At 40.1% G+C, this 21,008-nt stretch overlaps 1 protein-coding gene across 1 annotated transcript; it reads left to right on the forward strand.

Annotated features, from left to right (window-relative positions):
- The first annotated feature begins 6,223 nt into the window (after window positions 1–6,223).
- On the forward strand, window positions 6,224–7,195 carry LOC132013125 (synaptonemal complex protein 3-like). Its single transcript, XM_059392862.1, has one exon. The coding sequence runs from the start codon at window positions 6,224–6,226 to the stop codon at window positions 6,932–6,934; it is 711 nt and encodes a 236-aa protein (XP_059248845.1). The 3' UTR covers window positions 6,935–7,195.
- Window positions 7,196–21,008: the final 13,813 nt, after the last annotated feature.

Genomic DNA, 21,008 nt, shown 5'->3' on the forward strand with positions numbered 1-21,008 from the left:
TTCTCCCAGCAATCCATAGATGGTATCATTGTGTTATCCTCTTTGTATACGTGAAGAAATCAAGGCTTAGTAATCTACCCTGGGTCATACAATTACTATGCAGCACAGCCAAGACCCAGACCCGTATCTTAGTGTTTGTATTTTATCCATCAGTCAATCTCAAGTAAATCCCAAGTAGTTTGCATTGGGCAAGACAACTCTAAAAGACTCATTTCAAAACAAACAAACAAACAAATGGTGCAAATGTCTTTTTTATTTTTTTCAAAGTTCCTTCAACCCTTTGCCTCCTTTCCAAGATTATAGGAACTCAAAGTTCACCCTAATGACACAGTTCACTTTGCCTCTCTGGAAAAAGCAGGTTAGAACACAAGAGTCCCAAGGAAACCAGGGCCATGGAAATAGGAATCACCTTTCCAGCACAAGAGGGGCTCTGGGCTGTGTTCTCCTAAACTCTGCCTGCCAAGAACTCCACTTCTCCTAGGAACTGTCCATTCCATCCCCATTTGCGAGGTTGCCATGCACGCTCCTGCATCAATCTGACATGATTCTGGCCCATGGCGATGGCAGTTGATCCGGCCCTGGGCACCTGATCCAAGCTGTGCCAAATCTAAAGGTGGCTTCCTTGCCCACACTGGACAACTGCAGCATTTCCTTTATTGTTTGTAACTGTTAAGTTAGTTAAGTTAGTTAAGTTAGTCTCTCCAGGTACCTAGGCTGTAAAATGTAAATCTGAGATCATCTTCCACTCCTTGGGTTCCATAGTTATGTGCCTGCAGAGACATGATCCCAGCAAAAGGGAAAATGAAACAAACTAGGAAGAGGAGGCTAGACACAGGGCCTGGGCTGTAGTATGTGCTCCCTCAACTTTCCGCAGGTCTGGCTCTGTGCTGCTTCAGGAGTCAGGAGAGAACCTCGCTCAACACCACAAAGCAGTTAGGCCTCTACCATCTGGTTCCTGAGGCCCAAATACATTTTGCTGAGACACTGCATGATCATTGATCTAAATCTTCCCCTCCTAGCTTCTCCAGTTTAAGTTGTTGTCTTTGCTTTGTTCTGCCATTACTACTTGCTCTGCCAAAAAGGTTGGCGGCCTGGAGTAACAGAAAGTCTGCCTCTGGGGATCTTCCTCCGCCCTTAGAAGGAAAGTTACAATGGCCCTGAGAGGAAGGACACTCTACCTGTCCTTGGCAATGGCGGCAACACCACCACTGCCACTGGCCACCTACTAAGTGCTCACTGTGTGCTAGGTGTGGTGACAAACACCTTAAAAAACATGATTTCCTGGGATGCCTGGGTGGCTCAGTCAGTTAAATGGCTGCCTTCAGCTCAGGTCACAATCCCAGTGTTCTGGGATCGAGCCCCACGTCGGGCTCCCTACTCGGCAGGGAGCCTGCTTCTCTCTTTGCCTCTGCCTGCCTCTCTGCCTACTTGTGCTCTCTCTCTCCTTCTCTGACAAATAAAAAAAAAAAATCTTTAAAACAAAACATGATTTCCTTTAGCCCATGTGTGCTGTTGGTGGGAAAGCAAGCTGGTGCAGCCACTGTGGAAAACAGTATGGAGGTGCCTCAGAAAAGTTGAAAATAGAATTGCCATATGATCCAGTAACTTACTACTGCATAATTACCCAAAGAATACAAGAACACTAATTTGAAAAGATATATGCGGCCCTACTTTTACTGCAGCATTATTTCTAATAACCAAATTATGGAAGCAGCCCAAGTGTCCTTCAGTAGGTGAATGGATAAAGAAGATGTGGGATACATTTACAATGGACTATTACTCAGCCATAAAAAAGGATGAAATCTTGCCATTTGCAATGATGTGGATGGAGCTGGAGGGTATAATGTTAAGTGAACTAAGCCAGTCAGAGAAAGACAGATGATTTCACTCATATGTGGAATTTAAGAAACAAAACAAATGAACAAAGGGGAAAAAAGAGACCAAAAACCAGACTCTTCACTAGAGAGAACAGGTGGTTACCAGAGGGAAGGTCGGCGGAGGGATGGGGGAAACAGGTAATGGGGACGAAGAGTACATTTATCACGACGAGCAGTCATCGAATTATACACCTGAAAACAATATGAAACTATGTTCACTATTTGAAAAAATTAAAGTAAAACAAACCCCCAAAACCAACAATGCCCCAAACCATTATTTCCTTTGATTCTCACAAGTGCTCTCTAATGTCAGCTATCACTATAACTTTCGCTTTGTTCCTGATGAAAAGTAATTTGCTGTAGGTGACAAAGGTAGTGAATGGCTGAGGAATGACAGGCTTGGGTTTGGAAACAGACAGGGGTGGTTTCCGCTTCAGGCCGCAAGCCCGAGAGCTGACCACACTCTCCTCCCAAAGCCTCGCCTTCCTCTGGCCCACGTGTCACTTGGCCCTGGAGACCAAGGGGGTTGCCAACAAGAGCAGCTTGTTTCTACCCTTTTCTGACTTCGTTTCTTCTCTCCTTCTCCATGGCTACCTCATTCGGAGGGAGACTATGAATTTTATCTGCATGTGGTTCTGCTCTCCTGAGTCAGCCATTTGCCACAGAGACCCACCCCCTGGTCCCAGTTGCTCCTCGGGGACTCGAAGAGCTTGATCCATGTTCCAGGAATCCCTGGGGTCCTGGGGAAGCCAATCTGACCTAACTTTGCTGCTTCTTGAAAGAGAGAGAAAAAAATCAGATTCACTGAAAACAAAGAAACTGGGCCCAACATCCATTCTGCACAAATTCCCATGAGAGTCTATAACACTGACATCTAACACCATGGACTGACACAGTGGCAGGGGCAACCATTATTTACATCTGCAGCTGCCCAGCATGGAGCTGGAACTTGGATCCCATGCCCACAGAGCAGGTGCTAGCAGGTAGCATGTGTGGCTGACTCCTAGCAGGGGTGGGATGCAGCTGCCCGAGGGGAGCCTTTCTCTCTGGCTCATTGGGTCTGCATGTTAGAGTGAGTCTGTGGGAAACCACCTCGCATTGACGCTGGATGCCATCCCAGCTCACAGAATGAGCCCTTCTGGAATATGCCAGCCCACCACCAGGGGTGGGGCTTCTCCATCACTTGGCTCCATCCAGCTGGCTCCGACCCTCCCACAGTCACACAAGATACTGAAGTCTTTCTGGCCACACTGGGTGACGGGACGGAGTCCTCTCCCGAACTTCAGATTTGTGCATGGTGTTCATATTTTAATATAGTCAAGAAAGTGCTTTGTTTCACGTATGATTTATAAGCTGAGACGATGCAAAAGGGACAAAGACAAAATATGTCTGTCTGCTTTTAAGATCTCTTGTTTTTTTATGAACCGTTTATATTTGAAATAAAGTATTTAAAGCAGAAGATATGGGAGTGAGGATCTCATTATGCAGAGGTGTTAGGTATGGAAGAACGAAACAATTTATTCAACTATAGTGTCAATGTTTGACTGCTCTAGATACAGTGGAAGGTTTTCATTGCACAAAGAAGCCAAGGGCTCAGAAAGATCTTAGCAGCATGATCTTGATGTCCTGATGTCCTGTCTTCAAGCAGGGTTTTCTGACATTCAGGGATTTGACCAGTTGGCTCATTTATACTTAGAAAAAAGAACGGGGAAATTTAGCGAGCTGATTGCACGGTTCTTCAGCTTCTTGAGAAGTCCATTATATTTACAGTTCTCATCTCATGCTTGGGAATAACCATGCCTTTGTTGTCCTGTGTTTGGTCCCATCGTGTCTGGAGCCTTGGTGGAGTGGCACCAGCTTCTCCAAAGAAGAAACAAAAATCAATTTTTGTAGTAGCCATTCATGAACACACTGGAATGACCGAGATGGACAGAAATATTTAAAACATTGTTTTCCAATTGCCATTGATCAACTGTTTTTTTTTGTTTGTTTGTTTGTTTTTGTCGTCGTCGTTGTAGTTTGTTTGTTTTTTGGAACACAACTTAGAAATAGATTTTTAAAATTTTTTTCTTTCTTTTTAAAAAATTATGTTCAGTTAGTCAGCATACAGTACGTCATTAGTAGATCTGCCCTCCAATGTTGTGTCTGGGTCTTCTTGGGTCCCTTCCTCCTTCTGCCATGCTTCATCCTTTGGATACTATGTTGCCAACTTCTCTTGCTCACTTCTCTTTTGGTCAGGGCTGGTGAGAATCTTCCTCTTGTGTGGCAGGTTAATACTAGACTTATCTCAGCAGTTATGGGACAAAGATCCTATCTTTCACTAACACTGATCACGGCTCAGTGGCTCAGTTTGATGTCCTTTGTTGCTACAAGGGGCTCTCCTTACCAGGGATAAGGATAGAAAATTATAAAATGGGTAAGGATGCTGGAATCAGGTGTCGCCACACCTTTATGCTTATAAGCCAAAAAAATTTTTAAAAAGGTGCTTTTTTTCCCTTTCAATACTTACAGTCTTTCATACCCTTCAAGTGTTTTCAAACTCTTAAAAAAATATCTTATCCCTCTCTGAAATTTGTACTTTAAGTTCATAAAATAAGCATGGGCATACATTTTAAAACTATACACATCTTAATATCTTTCTTTGAATGATGTTGGCAGCTAGGATTGGCAGCTAAGGATTTACTTGTTCTCCTCTTAAGGAAGGCTTTTGACCACTGCCAAGAGCTGTAGCCTCTAATGTCCATGGTTTAAATTGCTTTGGGTGAATTCTTTTGCGCTACCTCCTGATACATGTAGTCATTGCTATGAGCATCTCCTTCAAAACCAAAGAGCCAAAGTTACTTCAGTAAAAGGAAATGTATAAAAATTGACATTGATAATTTCCTGTCTCTCTTTTTTTTTTTTTTTTTTACAAGGAAGCCATTTGATGTAATGGGAAGAACACGGGATTTGTGATTATAGGACCTGGATTTAAGTGTGTACCTTGGGCAAGTCACCTACCATCTAAATCTGTTTGTTATCTTGAATATGAGATGACAAAAATCATCATGGCATTGACTGGATAGCTGAAAAAAGTGGGAAACTGGCTTGCAAACCATCAAAGCTCTGTAAAAGTACAAGTAATTGGTAAAGGTATTAAGGAAAAAAGATAAGAAAAAGAAAGAGTTTGTAAGAGGCTTCACATTTTTATTGGGAAATAAATTTTAACAACCAAAGGGAAGGCAAACATATGCCACAGAGTAAAGGAGCTGAATAATCTTTCTGAAAGAGAAATTCTAGTAAATTTTTTTTCTCTGAATTTTGGATCTGAAACAAAACCGATAATGCTAAGGGCCAGGTCCTATTCAAAGAGCTTAACGTGGATTATCTTATGTTAAGACTGCTACCACTGTCCCTATTTTATAGATGGGGAAACTGAGGCATGAGGAGCATAGGGGGCTTCTTTGTCACAGAGTCAGTAAATGGTAAAGCCAAGATTTAATCTCAGATCATCTATCTCCAGAGTGTGTGTTCTTGACTGGTAGGTTATTCCAATTATGGAAACAGGGAAGACTTCATTTTCTCGAAAATACAGAAAAAAAGAAATAAAGAAAAGAGGTTCCTGGTGGTTGAGTGAAGTATTCTAAGCTATAGGCAGGTGACAGTTATGAGGGTGACTGAGGAATACCCTGCCTAGTGCCGAACAAGCACGGCAGTGCCGTACTGTACTCTGTGAAGTCCACCACACGTAAAGTATCAAAGTTCACCCAGCAAATCTGGGGATTGTGCAAATACTTTTAGAAATCTGTCTAGTACCGGGACATCAGATTCCTTTCTTTTTTTTTTTTTTCCAGAAACACTAGATCGAATCAGCATCTTGGATTCCAGGTTGCTTTATTTTAACAGACAGAAGAGGGGATCATGACTATTATCTATAATAATACTTCATACGTTTGATGCAGGACTTAAAACTGGATAATATGCATGGTCTTTTCCTAATTTAAAGTCCTTTGTGTCTGTGCTTTAAAGGAGACTGTAATTGTTAATATTATTAGTTCTGCCATTTTCCCCTTCACATTTCTTTTAGGCAGCATCATTGACTACATGGTGCTTAGCACATAGCAGGAGCTCAATGAATGTTTGTTGAACGAGTAGATGAATGCAGAAATATCTACCACTGTGCCACAGTGATTATACATACCAGATATTAACATCTCTGTGCTAAATTCTCTTAATCTGTCTTTGTCATAGACTGCTATTTGACAAAATTGAGCTCTCTGAGATAAGCTATTGCTCATTATAAAAAGTAGTGTAGAGAGGAGCGTCGCGCTGGCCAAGCGGACAGGAACCTCAGAAAACATCTAAATATGGTGCCCTCTGGAAGAAAACATACAGGGAAATCTGGGAAGACATCAATGGAGGATCAGGTTGTAAGAGCCTATGACTTTGAGAAGGAAGATAAAAAAGATCTGAGTGGTTCAGAGGAGGATGTTACCGAAGGGAAGACTCCAGTAATTGAGAAGCATGGGAAGAAAAGGACTTCTGCAGCAGTGTTTGAAGATATGGGGGGTGAAGTACAAAATATGCTGGAAAGATTTGGAGCTGACATTAACAAGGCTCTTCTTGCCAAGAGAAAAAGACTAGAATTATATACCAAAGTGTCTCTCAAAACTAGTAACCAGAAAATTGAACATGTTTGGAAAACCCAGCAAGAGCAAAGGCAGAAGCTTAACCAAGAATATTCTCAGCAATTTCTGACTTTGTTTCAGCAGTGGGATATAGATGTGCAGAAAGCTGAGGAACAAGAAGAAAAACTAGCTAACATGTTCCGACAGCAACAAAAGGTTTTTCAACAATCTAGAATTGTTCAGAGCCAGAGACTGAAAACAATTAGACAGTTATATGAGCAGTTCATAAAGAGTATGGAGGACTTGGAGAAGAATCACGATAGTCTACTTACTGGTGCACAAAATGAACTTAGAAAAGAAATGGCTATGTTGCAAAAAAAAATTATGATGGAAACTCAGCAGCAAGAGATGGCAAGTGTTCGAAAGTCTCTTCAGTCCATGTTATTCTGATGACTCTTTGAAGGAAGAACTTGAACCTAAGTAATATGATACAATTACAACATTAGCTAAGAGGCATGTAATTCTTTTAGAGTGGTTTAAAAATTCTAGTTTAAAACAATACGAAGTGTTAATTGTTAGCTTAAGTGCAAGACCCTTCCTTCTGTTAACCTTCAGATAAAGCTGAACAGTTATGTGAGTCCAGATCTTTAATAGTAATAGTGAATTTTTCTCTTTAACACTTGTTAATTAACTTTTAGCAATAAAGATGATTTAATTTCAAAAAAAAAAGTAGTGTAAGGATTTTTGTTTATTATTTTAACAAAGGAAATTCCTCCTCCGCAGAAGGTTAACTGCCTTTGTCTGAAATTCTGGTCTGGTTTCACACAGTGAGGATAGTTCTTGGAGTGTATAACTCCTGCTATCCATCTCTTATTGTTATATATCTCATGGAACTGTGGTGAAGCTTTTGGCGTGGGCAGACTTTCACTTTATGATTAGCTTGGCAGATAGCATTTACTCTGCTTCCTCTGGAAAACCTCACCAAAATAAAAGAGATTTCTTAAAAATGGCAAAATCCCACAAAAAATGAAGGAAAACAACAAAACAAAACCCAATAACAAGAAAATACAAAAGCATAAGGATGAATGGTAATTGACACAGCAGTGGAGAATGCCAGGAAACAACCAAAATTCCTTAAAGTGTTAGGAATCGGAGGCAATGGGCTCTTTAAGAATTGATGGTTTGGGTAACACCAAAAATTAAAGAGACTAACTGAAAGAACTAGCTGTGCAGGTCACACCCTGTAACCCATCCCATATAGTTAGGCAACTACCCCTCTTCTACTTCAAGAGAAGGAAGTTCATCTTTTGGAAAGCATGTAACAAAGAGTCCTTCAATTGGGACACCTTAGGCATAGGTTAGAGTAAGGGGACCATATCAAAAGTGGAAAGATTAAGTGAATATCTATATCAGACGTATTAGTATGCTTCCCCCAATAGCCAGGGCTTTGATCACTAGGCAGGAGATTGGTGCTTCTGTGAAAACCAGTGTTAAGCCCTAAAGATAGTACTACCAAGGTTCCTAGAGAAACTGTCTAGCCAGAGCACCACCCGGTGACACCAAAGGAAGCAAGCCCCTTCTTTGAACACCTAGAATTTCCAACTAGCATATGTTCTTACTTTTTATTCTAAAATCATTATAAACTCATAAGAGTTGCAAAATACAGTATAGAGAAGTCCTGTGTACCCATCACTCAGCCTCTCCAAATGCTAATACACTTAAATAACTGTAGTGTATTATCAAAACCAGGAATTTCACATTGCTGGAATAAACCCTATTAGGTTTATAAAAAATGTCACTTTTAAATATGAATGGATGGCTAGAAACAGCCAGACATCTCAGGAAATCATTTTTTTTTTCTAAATTAGAAAGACTGTCTTGAAGAAACTAATACTGAGAATGACCATGAACACTTCAAAAAAGAAAAAAAGGAAAAAGAGAACCAAGAGCAAGATTAATAAAAAGAATTCTAATGAATAATAAAGAGCTCATATAAATTAGGAACAACTGTAGAGGAAAGTAAAACAAACAACAATAAAAAACCGAACCAACCAACCAAAGAATACTTCAGTGTAAGGGATGATAGAAAAAAATTATGTAGTGCATGGTGATTGCATTTGAGAATACTTCATGGTATAACTGACATTTTCTAAAACAACAGAACTTAAATGTTCTCACCAAAAAAAAAAAAAAAAAAAAGAAAGGTAAATATGTGAGGTGATGAATTACTTGGGTACATGTATCAAATCATTACATTGTGTACTTCCAGTATCTTACAGTTTTGTCAGTTATATCTCAATATAGCTGAAAAAAAAAGATAATCTTACTAAAAATAGAGCAAAAAAAGAAGAGCAAGATGGAAAATAAGGATTTTTAAAACAAGAAAGTTAAAGAATTAAATCAGGAGGTCCACTTCCAAATTACAGAAATTATGGAAAGAGAGAACAAACAAATTAGAAGGAGGGGATAAGTAAAGAAATGATCACCAAATATTTCATGTCTATGAATTTTTAGATTAAAGGATCCCCCTGAGCGTTTAGCACAACAAGGGAAGAGAAGCCACACATGTAGATGCAATACTGTGAAAGTTAAAGAACACGAGGGATAAAGAAAAGATATGAAAGGCCATCAGAAATTAAGGACACGTCCTTCACGGAGGACAATGATTCAGAATGGCTTTGGACTTCTCAACAGCAACACTTAGAACCAGAATAGCTCCAGGCCTCCGTAACTGTAGAAGGACAGACTCTACAGCTTATGTGTAAGATCTCAGCAAGTCTATCCCCCACCCCTCAGTACCCTTTATGAAGAAGCTGCTAGAGAACGTGCCCCAGGAAAACAAGAATCTAGGCCAAGAAAAACAAAAAGGTGTGATCTAAGGATGAGGTCAAACTCAAGAGAATGTCAAAGGAGTCCCCAGGTCATTGGTGAAGGGTAACCCAAGGTGACAGCTGTGGAACATAAAGACCATATTTCGTACATGAATATGGTAGAAAAAACTAGGAGAGAGGTTTCCAAGGAGACGAAACTGACAAGATATCTGAGGTGTCTACATACACTGAGAGAAGATGCTGGGTGACTCATAAGGAGTTTGGCGATGAATCCCCAAGTGCATACGAAACTAACCAAACAGAATAGGATTTTTTAACTTCAGGAAAACAATACAAATGCAAGAAAGTAAAAGTAATGTTAGTGTACTACCGGGCTCAGCTGTGCATGGTGTTTACATGGTCATACTAAGATAAGCACTAAATGCTGGTTTAATCATTATTACAGTAACTCCCGAAATATGGCGCACAAATAAGGAGGAGATGGTGGTAAAAAACAGTGAAGGTCCCAGTTTCCATATAACTATAGTCATTAACACCAGAGCCTCCTTGAATCAAAAAGGGGCAAAATAATCTTGTTACTGCAAGATATGGAAGTAAATACTAAAATAACCAAACCAAAAGTGACTGCCTCTGGGAAGCAGGAAATGGGCAAATGATTGGGCAGATGAAAGCTGCTTAATTTTGTTTTAAATTATAATGCTTGTGGAAATTCTGATTTTTTAAAACTATGTACATATATAGCTCTGACAAGAATAAAAATTAAGTTCAAAAAAAAAAAGAAGATTAGAAGAATGTAAGGATTAGCCCAGGAAAGATAAGACTCCTTGCAAATAGTAATGTGATAATCTGGGTTTAAGGGAGACTGATGGTATTTGGGGGCAGTTTTATAGGAGCTATCCCCATTCAGAGAGTGCAGAGGAATTACTGTCGTGATCCCCAACACATCAAGTGCTAGATAGTAAAGCAGTAACAGAGAGGCCAGACGTGCACATATGTTCTTGTTTAATCAGGTGTAAGCATCATCTGGAAAGGGGATGTGTGTCTATTACCAGTCCAGCATGTCTTCTTCTAGTCTTCTACCCCTCCCCCAGTTCTCATCCCATAAGAGCACATGAGAGAGGCAGGGTGAGGAGCATCTTCTGTCATTGACCCTGATGATGAATACATCCCCCACAATATGCAGAGACCTCTCCAGATGCCAGGATTCTCTCATCTACCCTATTTATAGCATCTCTGCCATTAGTTTAATGGATCAAGTGAAATTTAAGGTGTAAGTTTAGAAATCCTGGCACTGTGTAATTTATTTGGAAAGCAAATAGCCTAAACCCATATAGGCAGAGTGCTAGGGCTGTAAGCTTTTTAGAAATATAGATGGACAGGAAGCGAAGGAACATACACTGTATTAGAATGATTTCATTACTTGTTGATTCATTAAGCAAGAAATACAATTTATCCCTAGCCTAAAGTGCTGATGATGTTTGGTGGCTAACTAGAAGAGAAACATGCTCCAAATAGACTTCTAGAGTTCTGGGATGGGTCAGCAAATCCCAGGGAACTGTGAATGCAGCATGTGTATAAGAGATTTCAGGACGGGACTGGAGGAGATGATGCTGAGTGAAATAAGTCAAGCAGAGAGAGTCAATTATCATACCATTTCACTTACTTGTGGAACATAAGGAGTAACACGGAGGACATTGGGAGATGGAGAGGAGAAGTGAGTTGGGGGAAATCGGAGGCAGAGATGAACCATGAGATACTGAGAAACAAACTGAGGGTATTGGAGGGGATGGGGGCAGGGAATTGGGTGAGCCTGGTGGTGGGTATTAAGGAGGGTAGAGATTGCATTGAGCACTGGGTGTGGTGCGTAAACAATGAATCTTGAAACACTGAAAAAATAAAAGTAAATTAAAAAAAAAGATTTCAGAGTATAGGAGGGAGAATGTGGGAGTAGGGGCTGAGAAGGTAATAAATCATTGTCCAGGATTTTAAAGATACGTTTAAAGGTATTTTATTATATAAATTGTGAGGCAGCCAAGTTTAAATTATTTACAGTGAATTCCAATAGTTGAAATCATCTGATAATAAGGTATTTAATGTCTTCAGATAAGTAGTTATGGATTGGATTACTTACTTACTTCATAAGTAGTTATAGATTGGATTACTACTTACTTCAGATAAGTAGTTATGGTGATTTTGTAATATAGCAAAGAGTGACAGAATTGCATCAATTTTAATAGACCTAACCTGTACTACTTTAAATAACACTAATCATCCTTCAACTCTGAATAACCACAAGAGTAGATGCTAGCCCAGGAACCAGATAACTAGTCTTTCTGCGAGAAGTCTTGTTCTCTGATGTTGACTTCTGATTTTCAAAAGAGTCTTTGTTTTCTTGACTGTTTCCTTTGCTGTGCAGAAGCTTTTGATTTTGATGAAGTCCCCAAAGTTTATTTTCCCTTTTGTTTTCTTTGCTTTTGGAGACATATCTTGAAAGAAGTTGCTGTGGCTGATATTGAAGAGATTACTGCCTATGTTCTCCTCTAGGATTCTAATGGATTCCTGTCTCATGTTGAGGTCTTTTATCCATTTTGAGTTTATCTTTGTGTACGGTGTAAGAGAATGGTCGAGTTTCATTCTTCGACATATAGCTGTCCAGTTTTCCCAGCACCATTTATTGAAGAGACTGTCTTTTTTCCACTGTATATTTTTTCGTGTTTTGTCGAAGATTATTTGCCCATAGAGTTGAGGGTCCATATCTGGGCTCTCTACTCTGTTCCACTGGTCTATGTGTCTGTTTTTATGCCAGTACCATGCTGTCTTGGTGATCACAGCTTTGTAGTAAAGCTTGAAATCAGGAAACGTGATGCCCCCAGTTTAATTTTTTTTTTTCAACATTTCCTTAGCGATTTGGGGTCTCTTCTGGTTCCATACAAATTTCTGGATTCTTTGCTCCAGCTCTTTGAAGAATACCGGTGGAATTTTTATCGGAATGGCATTAAAAGTATAGATTGCTCTAGGCAGTATAGACATTTTAACAATGTTTATTCTTCTGACCCAAGAGCATGGAATGGTCTTCCATCTTTTTGTGTCTTCTTCAATTTCTTTCATGAGTGTCCTGTAGTTCCTCGAGTACAGATCCTTTACCTTTTTGGTTAGGTTTATTCCCAGGTATCTTATGGTTCTTGGTGCTATAGTAAATGGAATCAATTCTCTAATTTCCCTTTCTGTATTTTCATTGTTAGTGTATAAGAAAGCCACTGATTTCTGTACATTGACTTTGTATCCTGCCATGTTACTGAATTGCTGTATGAGTTCTAGTAGTTTGGGGGTGGAGTTTTTTGGGTTTTCCATATAAAGAGTCATGTCATCTGTGAAGAGAGAGAGTTTGACTTCTGTTGCCAGTTTGGATACCTTTTATTTCTCTTTGTTGTCTGATTGCTGTTGCTAGGACTTCTAATACTATGTTGAACAAGAGTGGTAAGAGTGGGCATCCTTGTCGTGTTCCTGATCTCAACAGGAAGGCTGCAAGTTTTTTCCCATTGAGGATGATATTTGCTGTGGGTCTTTCATAGATAGATCTGATGAAGTTCAGGAATGTTCCCTCTATCCCTATACTTTGAAGCGTTTTAATCAGGAACGGATGCTGGATTTTGTCAAATGCTTTTTCTGCATCAATTGAAAGGACCATGTGGTTCTTCTCTCTTCTCATATTAATTTGTTCTTTGGGACTTCATCAAAATCAAAAGCTTCTGCACAGCAAAGGAAACAGTCAAGAAAACAAAGAGGCGACCCACAGAATGGGAGAAGATATTTGCAAATGACAGTACAGACAAAAGGTTGATATCCAGAATCTATAAAGAACTCCTCAAACTCAACACATACGAAACAAATAATCATATCAAAAAATGGGAAGAAGATATGAACAGACGCTTCTCCAATGAGGACATACAAATGGCTATCAGACATATCACCTTACACCAGTTAGAATAGCCAAAATTAGCAAGACAGGAAGCAGCATGTGTTGGAGGGGATGTGGAGAAAGGGGAACCCTCTTACACTGTTGGTGGGAACGCAAGTTGGTGCAGCCACTTTGGAGAACAGTGTGGAGATTCCTCAAGAAATTAAAAATAGACCTTCCTTATCACCCTACAATTGCACTACTGGGTATTTACCCCAAAGATACAGATGGAGTGAAAAGAAGGGCCATCTGTACCCCAATGTTGATAACAGCAATGCCCACGATCACCAAACTGTGGAAAGAACCAAGATGCCTTTCAATGGACGAATGGATAAGGAAGATGTGGTCCATACACACTATGGAGTATTATGCTTTCATCAGAAAGGAAGAATACCCAACTTTTCTAGCAACATGGATGGCACTGGAAGAGATTATGTTGAGTGAAATAAGTCAAGCAGAGAGAGTCAATTATCATTATGGTTTCACTTATTTGTGGAGCATTACAAATAGCATGGAGGACAAGGGGAGTTAGAGAGGAGAAGGGAGTTGGGGGAAATTGGAAGGGGAGGTGAACTATGAGAGACTATGGACTCTGAAAAACAATCTGAGGGGTTTGAAGTGGCGGGGGGGGGGGAGGTTGGGGTACCAGGTGGTGGGTATTATAGAGGGCACGGATTGCATGGAGCACTGGGTGTGGTGCAAAAACAAGGAATACTGTTATGCTGAAAATTAAAAAAAAAAAAGAGTCTTTCAAAGTCTTATCTGGCTTCAACCACTATTTCAGATTTGGCCATTATTCTAAAGCTGCACAAATTTTGGTATTGCAAGGAAGTACTTCTTAGCTGCTAGCTGTTCTCTGCATCTTCATGCTATTGGTATTTTGATAGGGATTGCATTAAATCTGTATATTGCTTTGGGTAGTACAGACATTTTAACACTATTCATTCTTCCAATCCATGAGCATGGAATGTCTTTCATCTCTTTCTGTCGTCTTCAGTTTCCTTCATCACTGTTAATAGTTTTCAATATGCAGCCTTTCACCTTTTTGGCTAAGTTCATTCCTAGGTATCTTATCATTTCAATGCACTTGTATGGTACGCGGTATTGTTTTCTTAATTTCTCTTTCTGCTGCTTCATTATTAGTGCCTAAAAATGCAATGGATTTCTATATATTGATCCTGTATCCTGCAACCTTATTGAATTCATTCATCAGCTCCAGTAGTTTTTTGTTGGAGTCTTTAGGGTTTTCTATATACAATATCATGTCATCTGCAAAAAGTCAAAGTTAACATCTTCCTTACCAATGTGGATGCCTTTTCATTTTGGTGTCTGACTGCTGTGGCTAGGACTTTAAGTATTATGTTGAATAAAAGTGGTGAAAGTGGACATCATTCTCTTGTTCCTGACCTTCAGGGAAAACTCTCAGTTTTTCCCCATTGAGTATGAGGTCCACTGTGGGTTTTTCCTATCAGGCCTTTATTATGTTGAGGCATGTTCCCTTTTAACCTACTTTGTTGAGGGTTTTTATTGTGAGTGCGTGTTATACTTTATCAGATGCTTTTTCTGCATCTACTGAGATGATCACAGTTTTTATTCTTTTTCTTATTGATGTGATGATGCATCACACTGACTGATTCGCAAATACTGAACTGCACTTGCATCCCAGGAATAAATCCCACTAATTGTGGTGAATGATTTTTTTAAAAATATTTGGTTTGCTAATATTTTCCTGAGGATTTTTGTATCCAGCAATTGCAGTACTGGGTATTTGCCTAAAGAATCCAAAAACACTCATTTGAGGAGACACACACACCCTCATGTTTGCTGCAGCGTTATTTGCAATAGCCAAATTATGGAAGCAACCCAAGTGTCCATTGATAGATGAGTGGAGAAAGAAGATGTGGGGTGTGTGCATACACACACACACACACACACACACACACACAGGACTATTACTCAGCCATAAAAAAAGAACGGAATCTTGCCATTTGCAACAATAGGAATAGATCTAGATGGTGTAACACTAAGCGAAGTAAGCCAGTCAGAAAGACAAATACCATATGATTCCACTCACATGTGTAATGTAAGAGCCAAAATGAATGAATAAAGGGGGGAAAAGAGACAAACCAAAAAACAGACTCTTAAGTACAGAGAACAAAGAAAGGTTTCTAGAAGGCAGTTGGGTGGGAGGGATGGGTGAGTGGGGGAAGGGGCTTCAGAGTGCACTCATCTTGATGAGCACTGAGTAAGGTACAGAGGCGCTGAATCGATACATTGTGTACCTGGAACTAATATAACATTGTATGTGAACTACACTGGAATTTTTTAAAAAGAAGTTCAATTTCTTCTAGACCTTTTCCTACCATATGGTGCCAATTCACAGAAGAGGCAAGAGCTTGAACAGGCAATAACTAAATTTTTTTTAATGTTAGTGACAAACTGAATAGTCCTGCTGAGGCACTGGAAGGGATGACAATGGGACAACCTCAGAATTCCTTCACCTGCCAAGCAAGAACATCCAAGCAGATGGCTGCCACAGTATGAAGATGTAAGCTTTCCTGTACTGAATCTGGGTGGAGCATGTCTCTGGAGACCCTCTCTCCAGCAGCGGCATCTCAGCCCAGGGGTTCACCTTAGGTTGCCCTGACTGCACCTGCTACAACCCCCCCCCCCCACCCACATGGTCAGACCTGCCAACAGAAGTCAGGCTCTCTGCAGGAAAGAAAATCCATGAGGGAAGTATATTCTAAGATTGGTAGGTATCTTTCATTTAGCTGGACCTAAGGAAACATTCTCTTAGATTAAGAAAATCATTTAGGGGCACCTGGGTGGCTCAGTCAGTTATATGTCCAACCCATGATTTCCACTCAGGTCATGATCTCAGGGTCGGGAGTTGGAGAGCTGAGTGGGGCTCGGTGCTGAGCATGGAGTCTGCTGGAGACTCTCTCTCTCCCACTCCCTCTAGCCCTTTCCTTGGCATGGGTGTGCTTGCTGAAAAAAGAAAGACAGAAAGAAAGAAGAAAGAAAGAAAGAAAGAAAGAAAGAAAGAAAGAAAGAAAGAAAGAAAGAAAGAAAGAAAGAAAGAAAGAAAGAAAGAAAGAAAGGAAGGAAGGAAGGAAGGAAGGAAGGAAGGAAGGAAGAGAGAGAGAAGAAAAGAAAAGAAAAAAAAAGAAAAGAAAAGAAAAGAGGAAAGGAAAGAAAAATACAAGACAAGGCAATAAAAGAAAGTCATTTGACTGTAAAATTTCTGAACTGGAAAGGGAACATGTAATTCCCACCACTTTCACCCCATTCTCTCCCCCACCCTAACACATTTCCTTCATATCCTTCTCCAATCAGGCTCACTTGGAAGCTTGAAATGTCAGGGTGTTCCCTCCACAGGTAGCCTGTGCTCTGAAAAGTGTTCAGGTATTCACTTGGCTGGCAAATGTGTATTCAGAATTCAGCAAAAGCAAACCTTTCTATCACATACTCTGAATATCTGGCAGAGCAGGGGAGGGCACCCTCACAGTTTTAACTCCTGAGGAAATAAGATGGAAGAAGTTGCAATTCACTCCAATAGAATAAGATTAAGATAAATGGAAAAATATCTGTGTATTTTATTTTTAATGCCCCTAAATCCATTAGTTATGGGAACTAACTGTTTATCTTCTGCCCAAGGATCTACAAAGTTTATTGATCAAGGGGCCCTACCATTCCTACCGTGATGGTAGATATGTGACCTAGGTGAGTCAATCAGAATGTCCCATCTAAGTTGGGACAGGACTGGTCAAGGGGAGGCATCTAACCCAGAGCCAATCACCAAACTTTGGGGGACTGATATAGAGACTGGCAAAGAATGTCCCTTATAAGCCTGGAGCTAGCAAGGTTCACTTTTGCCACCCCTTAAGGACAACCTGCAAGAAATGGAAACTGACCAGAGAAAAACAGAGCCAAGAGAAGGAGAACGAAAGTTCTGTGGGAGCACTTGGATCTGGCTGTGCCTTTCATTCAATAAGCCAACACATTATATTATTTTATGTCACTGTACACATTTTCCTGAAGGATTTCATGCCCTTTTGGGGGTGAAGTGTACTACAGTCTAGATTGTCTTATGACTCCCCAAATGACATGCATATCTTGAAAGAACGATGAGAGACAAGCACTACAGGAAAGAAACATTATGCTAAAACAACTGGTGAAACCTCTTATACTTCTAAGCAGAGTCTCAAAGAAAACATCAGGCAGATTAATTCTTTAAGACTTCAAAACAAGACCAGACAGATCACTAGAAAGAAAAGCTACAGGGAACCCTAGTCTCAGCAGGGGCACATGGGATAAATGAACAAATCTCTTCAATCTCTACTTTCGATAATTCTGTAATAATTGTCTGAAGCTGTTCTTAATTAGACTCCATTATGGGATTAGTTTGAATTATATTATGAGTCATTGATTTACAGAATATACCCGCTGAAGACCTAGGTGCTGGATGGAGTAACTGTGCTACAATTGTAACGAAATTGTAGCAGGGAGCAGAGGAAAATATTGATCTATTTATAATGAATTTATGTCCAACTTAATTTTTATAACCACTTAATAAATGTAATGTGGGTCAGGATGAATTTCTGTAGAAGTGGCCTCCTTTCATCAAGGAGGGACAGAGAAATGCATCTGTTTGTTGGACTAAGGGTAAGTCAGTTGCGGGAGGCCTCTGTAACCTGCACATGTCTGAAAAGGCAGGCTTGGGGGAGAGGACTGCAGAACATCTGCCACTTCCTCGATGAATCTGGTATAAAAATCCCTACAATCTTGCTTTGAGGAACTCCCCAAACTAACATAAGTGATGACAGGCTAGGAGGCATAAATATTCTGTAATCTGAAGAGTTGACCAGACTTGTTTCAAAAGCCATGGCTAATTCTTAGGGCATACACTAATGACAGTGCAACTGGAAAAGTGGAGGGAAGTATTATGAGGGTATATATTTCAGTCTAATCCCGGAAGTAATAATATTGATAACAGTTACCATTTGTCAAGTGGTTACCCCTGTCAGGCTCTAGGGGTAATGTACTTCTCTCAATAATATCATGATTAGCCACATACTGCAGATGAGATTGATAAAATAAATATGCGCATCTTCTGGGGCATCAATTTTATATCCCATTACAGGGAAAATTGGGTAATTTAGCCATGTCATTGAAAACATATTTATATTCCTGGTGGGTTGCATTAATGTCTCCAATTCTTCACCATCCCTGCAGCCATGATCCCCTTCTGACTTCTCAACCACGTCCACTGTAAAGATACAATATCTGGGCATCCCTTGGCCCAGGCAAGGGATAGACTTAGCTATCATGGGCTGAGAGTACAAAATTTGGTGTCGGATTTGGATTCAATTCTTGTTTCTACCTCTTTTTTTTTTTTTTTTTAACTGTAGGATCTTCTGCAAGTTGCCTGAATCACTAAGTCCCTTACCTGGAGGAAAGGGGCTACACCCACCTCCCGGTGAAGCTGGCAGAGTTACATGTGGGAATTGCTTGGCCAGAGACTGACACAGAGTAACTGTCTGAAGAATGATACCTACTATCATTACCCTCATTATTTATAGAACAAGCCTAAAATCCATCCCCATGCAGCCCCTCATCAACTTTTCACTTCTGCTGATTCACTTTACAAAGCACACGGACAGTTAGTTTTGGACTTTACTCTTCTGGGATGTGTTTTTCTAGAATATACTCCATGACAGAATAGACATTAGTATTTTTACTTTCCCATCATGAGTGTATGTAGGACACTATCTGATCGTTCTTCAGTATTGCCTCCTTGGAAAGAAAGATATTAGAAAAGCATTCTGGCAAGGCCTTTTTTTTGTTGTTTTTTTTTGTTTGTTTGTTTTTTAATTTTCAAAGCAGCCAAGAGTGGCAATTGTCTCCTGTGCTCCAAACCAATGTCTCCTTTAGCCAGCTTGTCTAAGAAATAAACCAAGGCCTTTTATCTTATCTCTCTCATACCTCTTAACTAAGGTTTGCAGAATAATACTGCTGATACCCTTGGAACGTATGATTTTTCCTGCCATGTGCCAGGCACATCTGCTAAATACAGAGAGATCTGATTCCCTTCCCAAAATTGATTCAGCAAGAGCACTCAGAACTCAGTTAAGGCCCCAGGAAGGCATGTGTTGGGATTTAATGCTTCGCCCTTGAGAAAAAGCCCCTCCTGCCTACACTACCAGAAAATAATTCCTAGCTGGAAAAGCAATGTAAGGACCCCAGGGGCCCATCCTCCTCCATCTTGAGAAAAGAGGCTGGAATGGAATCAACACTAAGGCTACAAATAAAAGCTGTTATTCAACAGAAGAAAAATTGGAGGTTTGAATAACGAATATTACAGCCACAGCCTGTTCCTAAAAGCATGTTCATACAGAGCAGATACTGATTACAGCAACACACTGTGTTTATGTAATCCAACAGAAATACGTTATTATCGACAAAGAAAAGAGAACAGATCTCAGAAAACAAGTGCCAGTGACATGTTACAACTTTTTCTTTTTTTCTTTTGATTTAACATATTTGTAAGCTGCCACTCTTTACAATAATTGACAAAACAGTGTAGACATTTTGCTTTCTGGAAAACTGGAAGTCATATGTCATGACTAAGATCTGTCAGTGATCAGTTAAATTGGGCGTTTGGACCTGTGTCGGCACGTCTGTTCTCAGCCTAATGATTTGTTTGTTTAACTGTTCTTGTTAGAGACTGTTGGCCCATCAGGAAAGAGATGTTGATTTTAAAAATTAATCTTGGGGAAAAAGTAAATACAAATACAGAGTTTCTTGGTGAGTTCATTTCAGTTCTCAATCGATGCCATTGTGAAGCACTAACTATAATGAAGACAACAGACACTAATTAAGTAAACAAGATATCCACGATCATGAAAAGGTCAACTTAAGAGAGCCAACCTATTAATTTTCCGATGGTTATATTTAGAACAACAGCAATCAAACAAATCTTTTTCCATGCACTGGACCCCCGCACAGTCTTTCAGCACTAGGTGTCATAAGATAGCTGTACCTTGTAAACATACTGGTCAGTTACAAGTATATTCACAAGATGATTAGCTCTCAGCTCTTCCTAAGGTCCCTGGAAGCCTCCAGAAATTAGCCTTCCCCGATGCTTCCCTATGAGACATTGGTTAAAATAATCTTACCTAGGGGTAGAGAATGTTTCTTGACCCTTCCACCTCCATGGTGTCAACTCTAGTGCTGGCCTCATCACTCACTGCTGCACTCTGACTCAGCTATCTGACCGAGCACGTGCTTTCGGTCTTAGTTTAATGTGTGCCCTTGCTCCGTGTTTATGCTTGGGTCAGAATGTGTCTTTCCAGTGTCCACATCAACCCTGCCATTCAGTGGCTGGGTGATAGCAGAGGGTGGGAAGAGCTATGATTGTTCTGTGGGACCATCACACACCACACATCGACAATGCGGCAGGTGATACCATTATTTAATTTTTATGAAACTGTTAGGTAGGTGTTAGTACTTCCTTTTTTAAAATCAGCAAACTGAAGTGTAAAATGACAAAGATGTGGAGTGTCTGGGTAGGACACTTGGTTAAGCATCCAACTCTTGATTTTGGCTCAGATTATGATCTCAGGGTCTTAGGATCAAGCCCTACAATGGGCTCTGCAGTCAGAGTTCTCTCTCTCCTTCTTCCTCTGCCCTTCTCCTTATTCATGTGCTCACTCTAAATTAATTAATTAAT

This window comes from Mustela nigripes, chromosome 1, assembly GCF_022355385.1.
Source record: "Mustela nigripes isolate SB6536 chromosome 1, MUSNIG.SB6536, whole genome shotgun sequence".
Classification (NCBI taxonomy): domain Eukaryota; kingdom Metazoa; phylum Chordata; class Mammalia; order Carnivora; family Mustelidae; genus Mustela; species Mustela nigripes.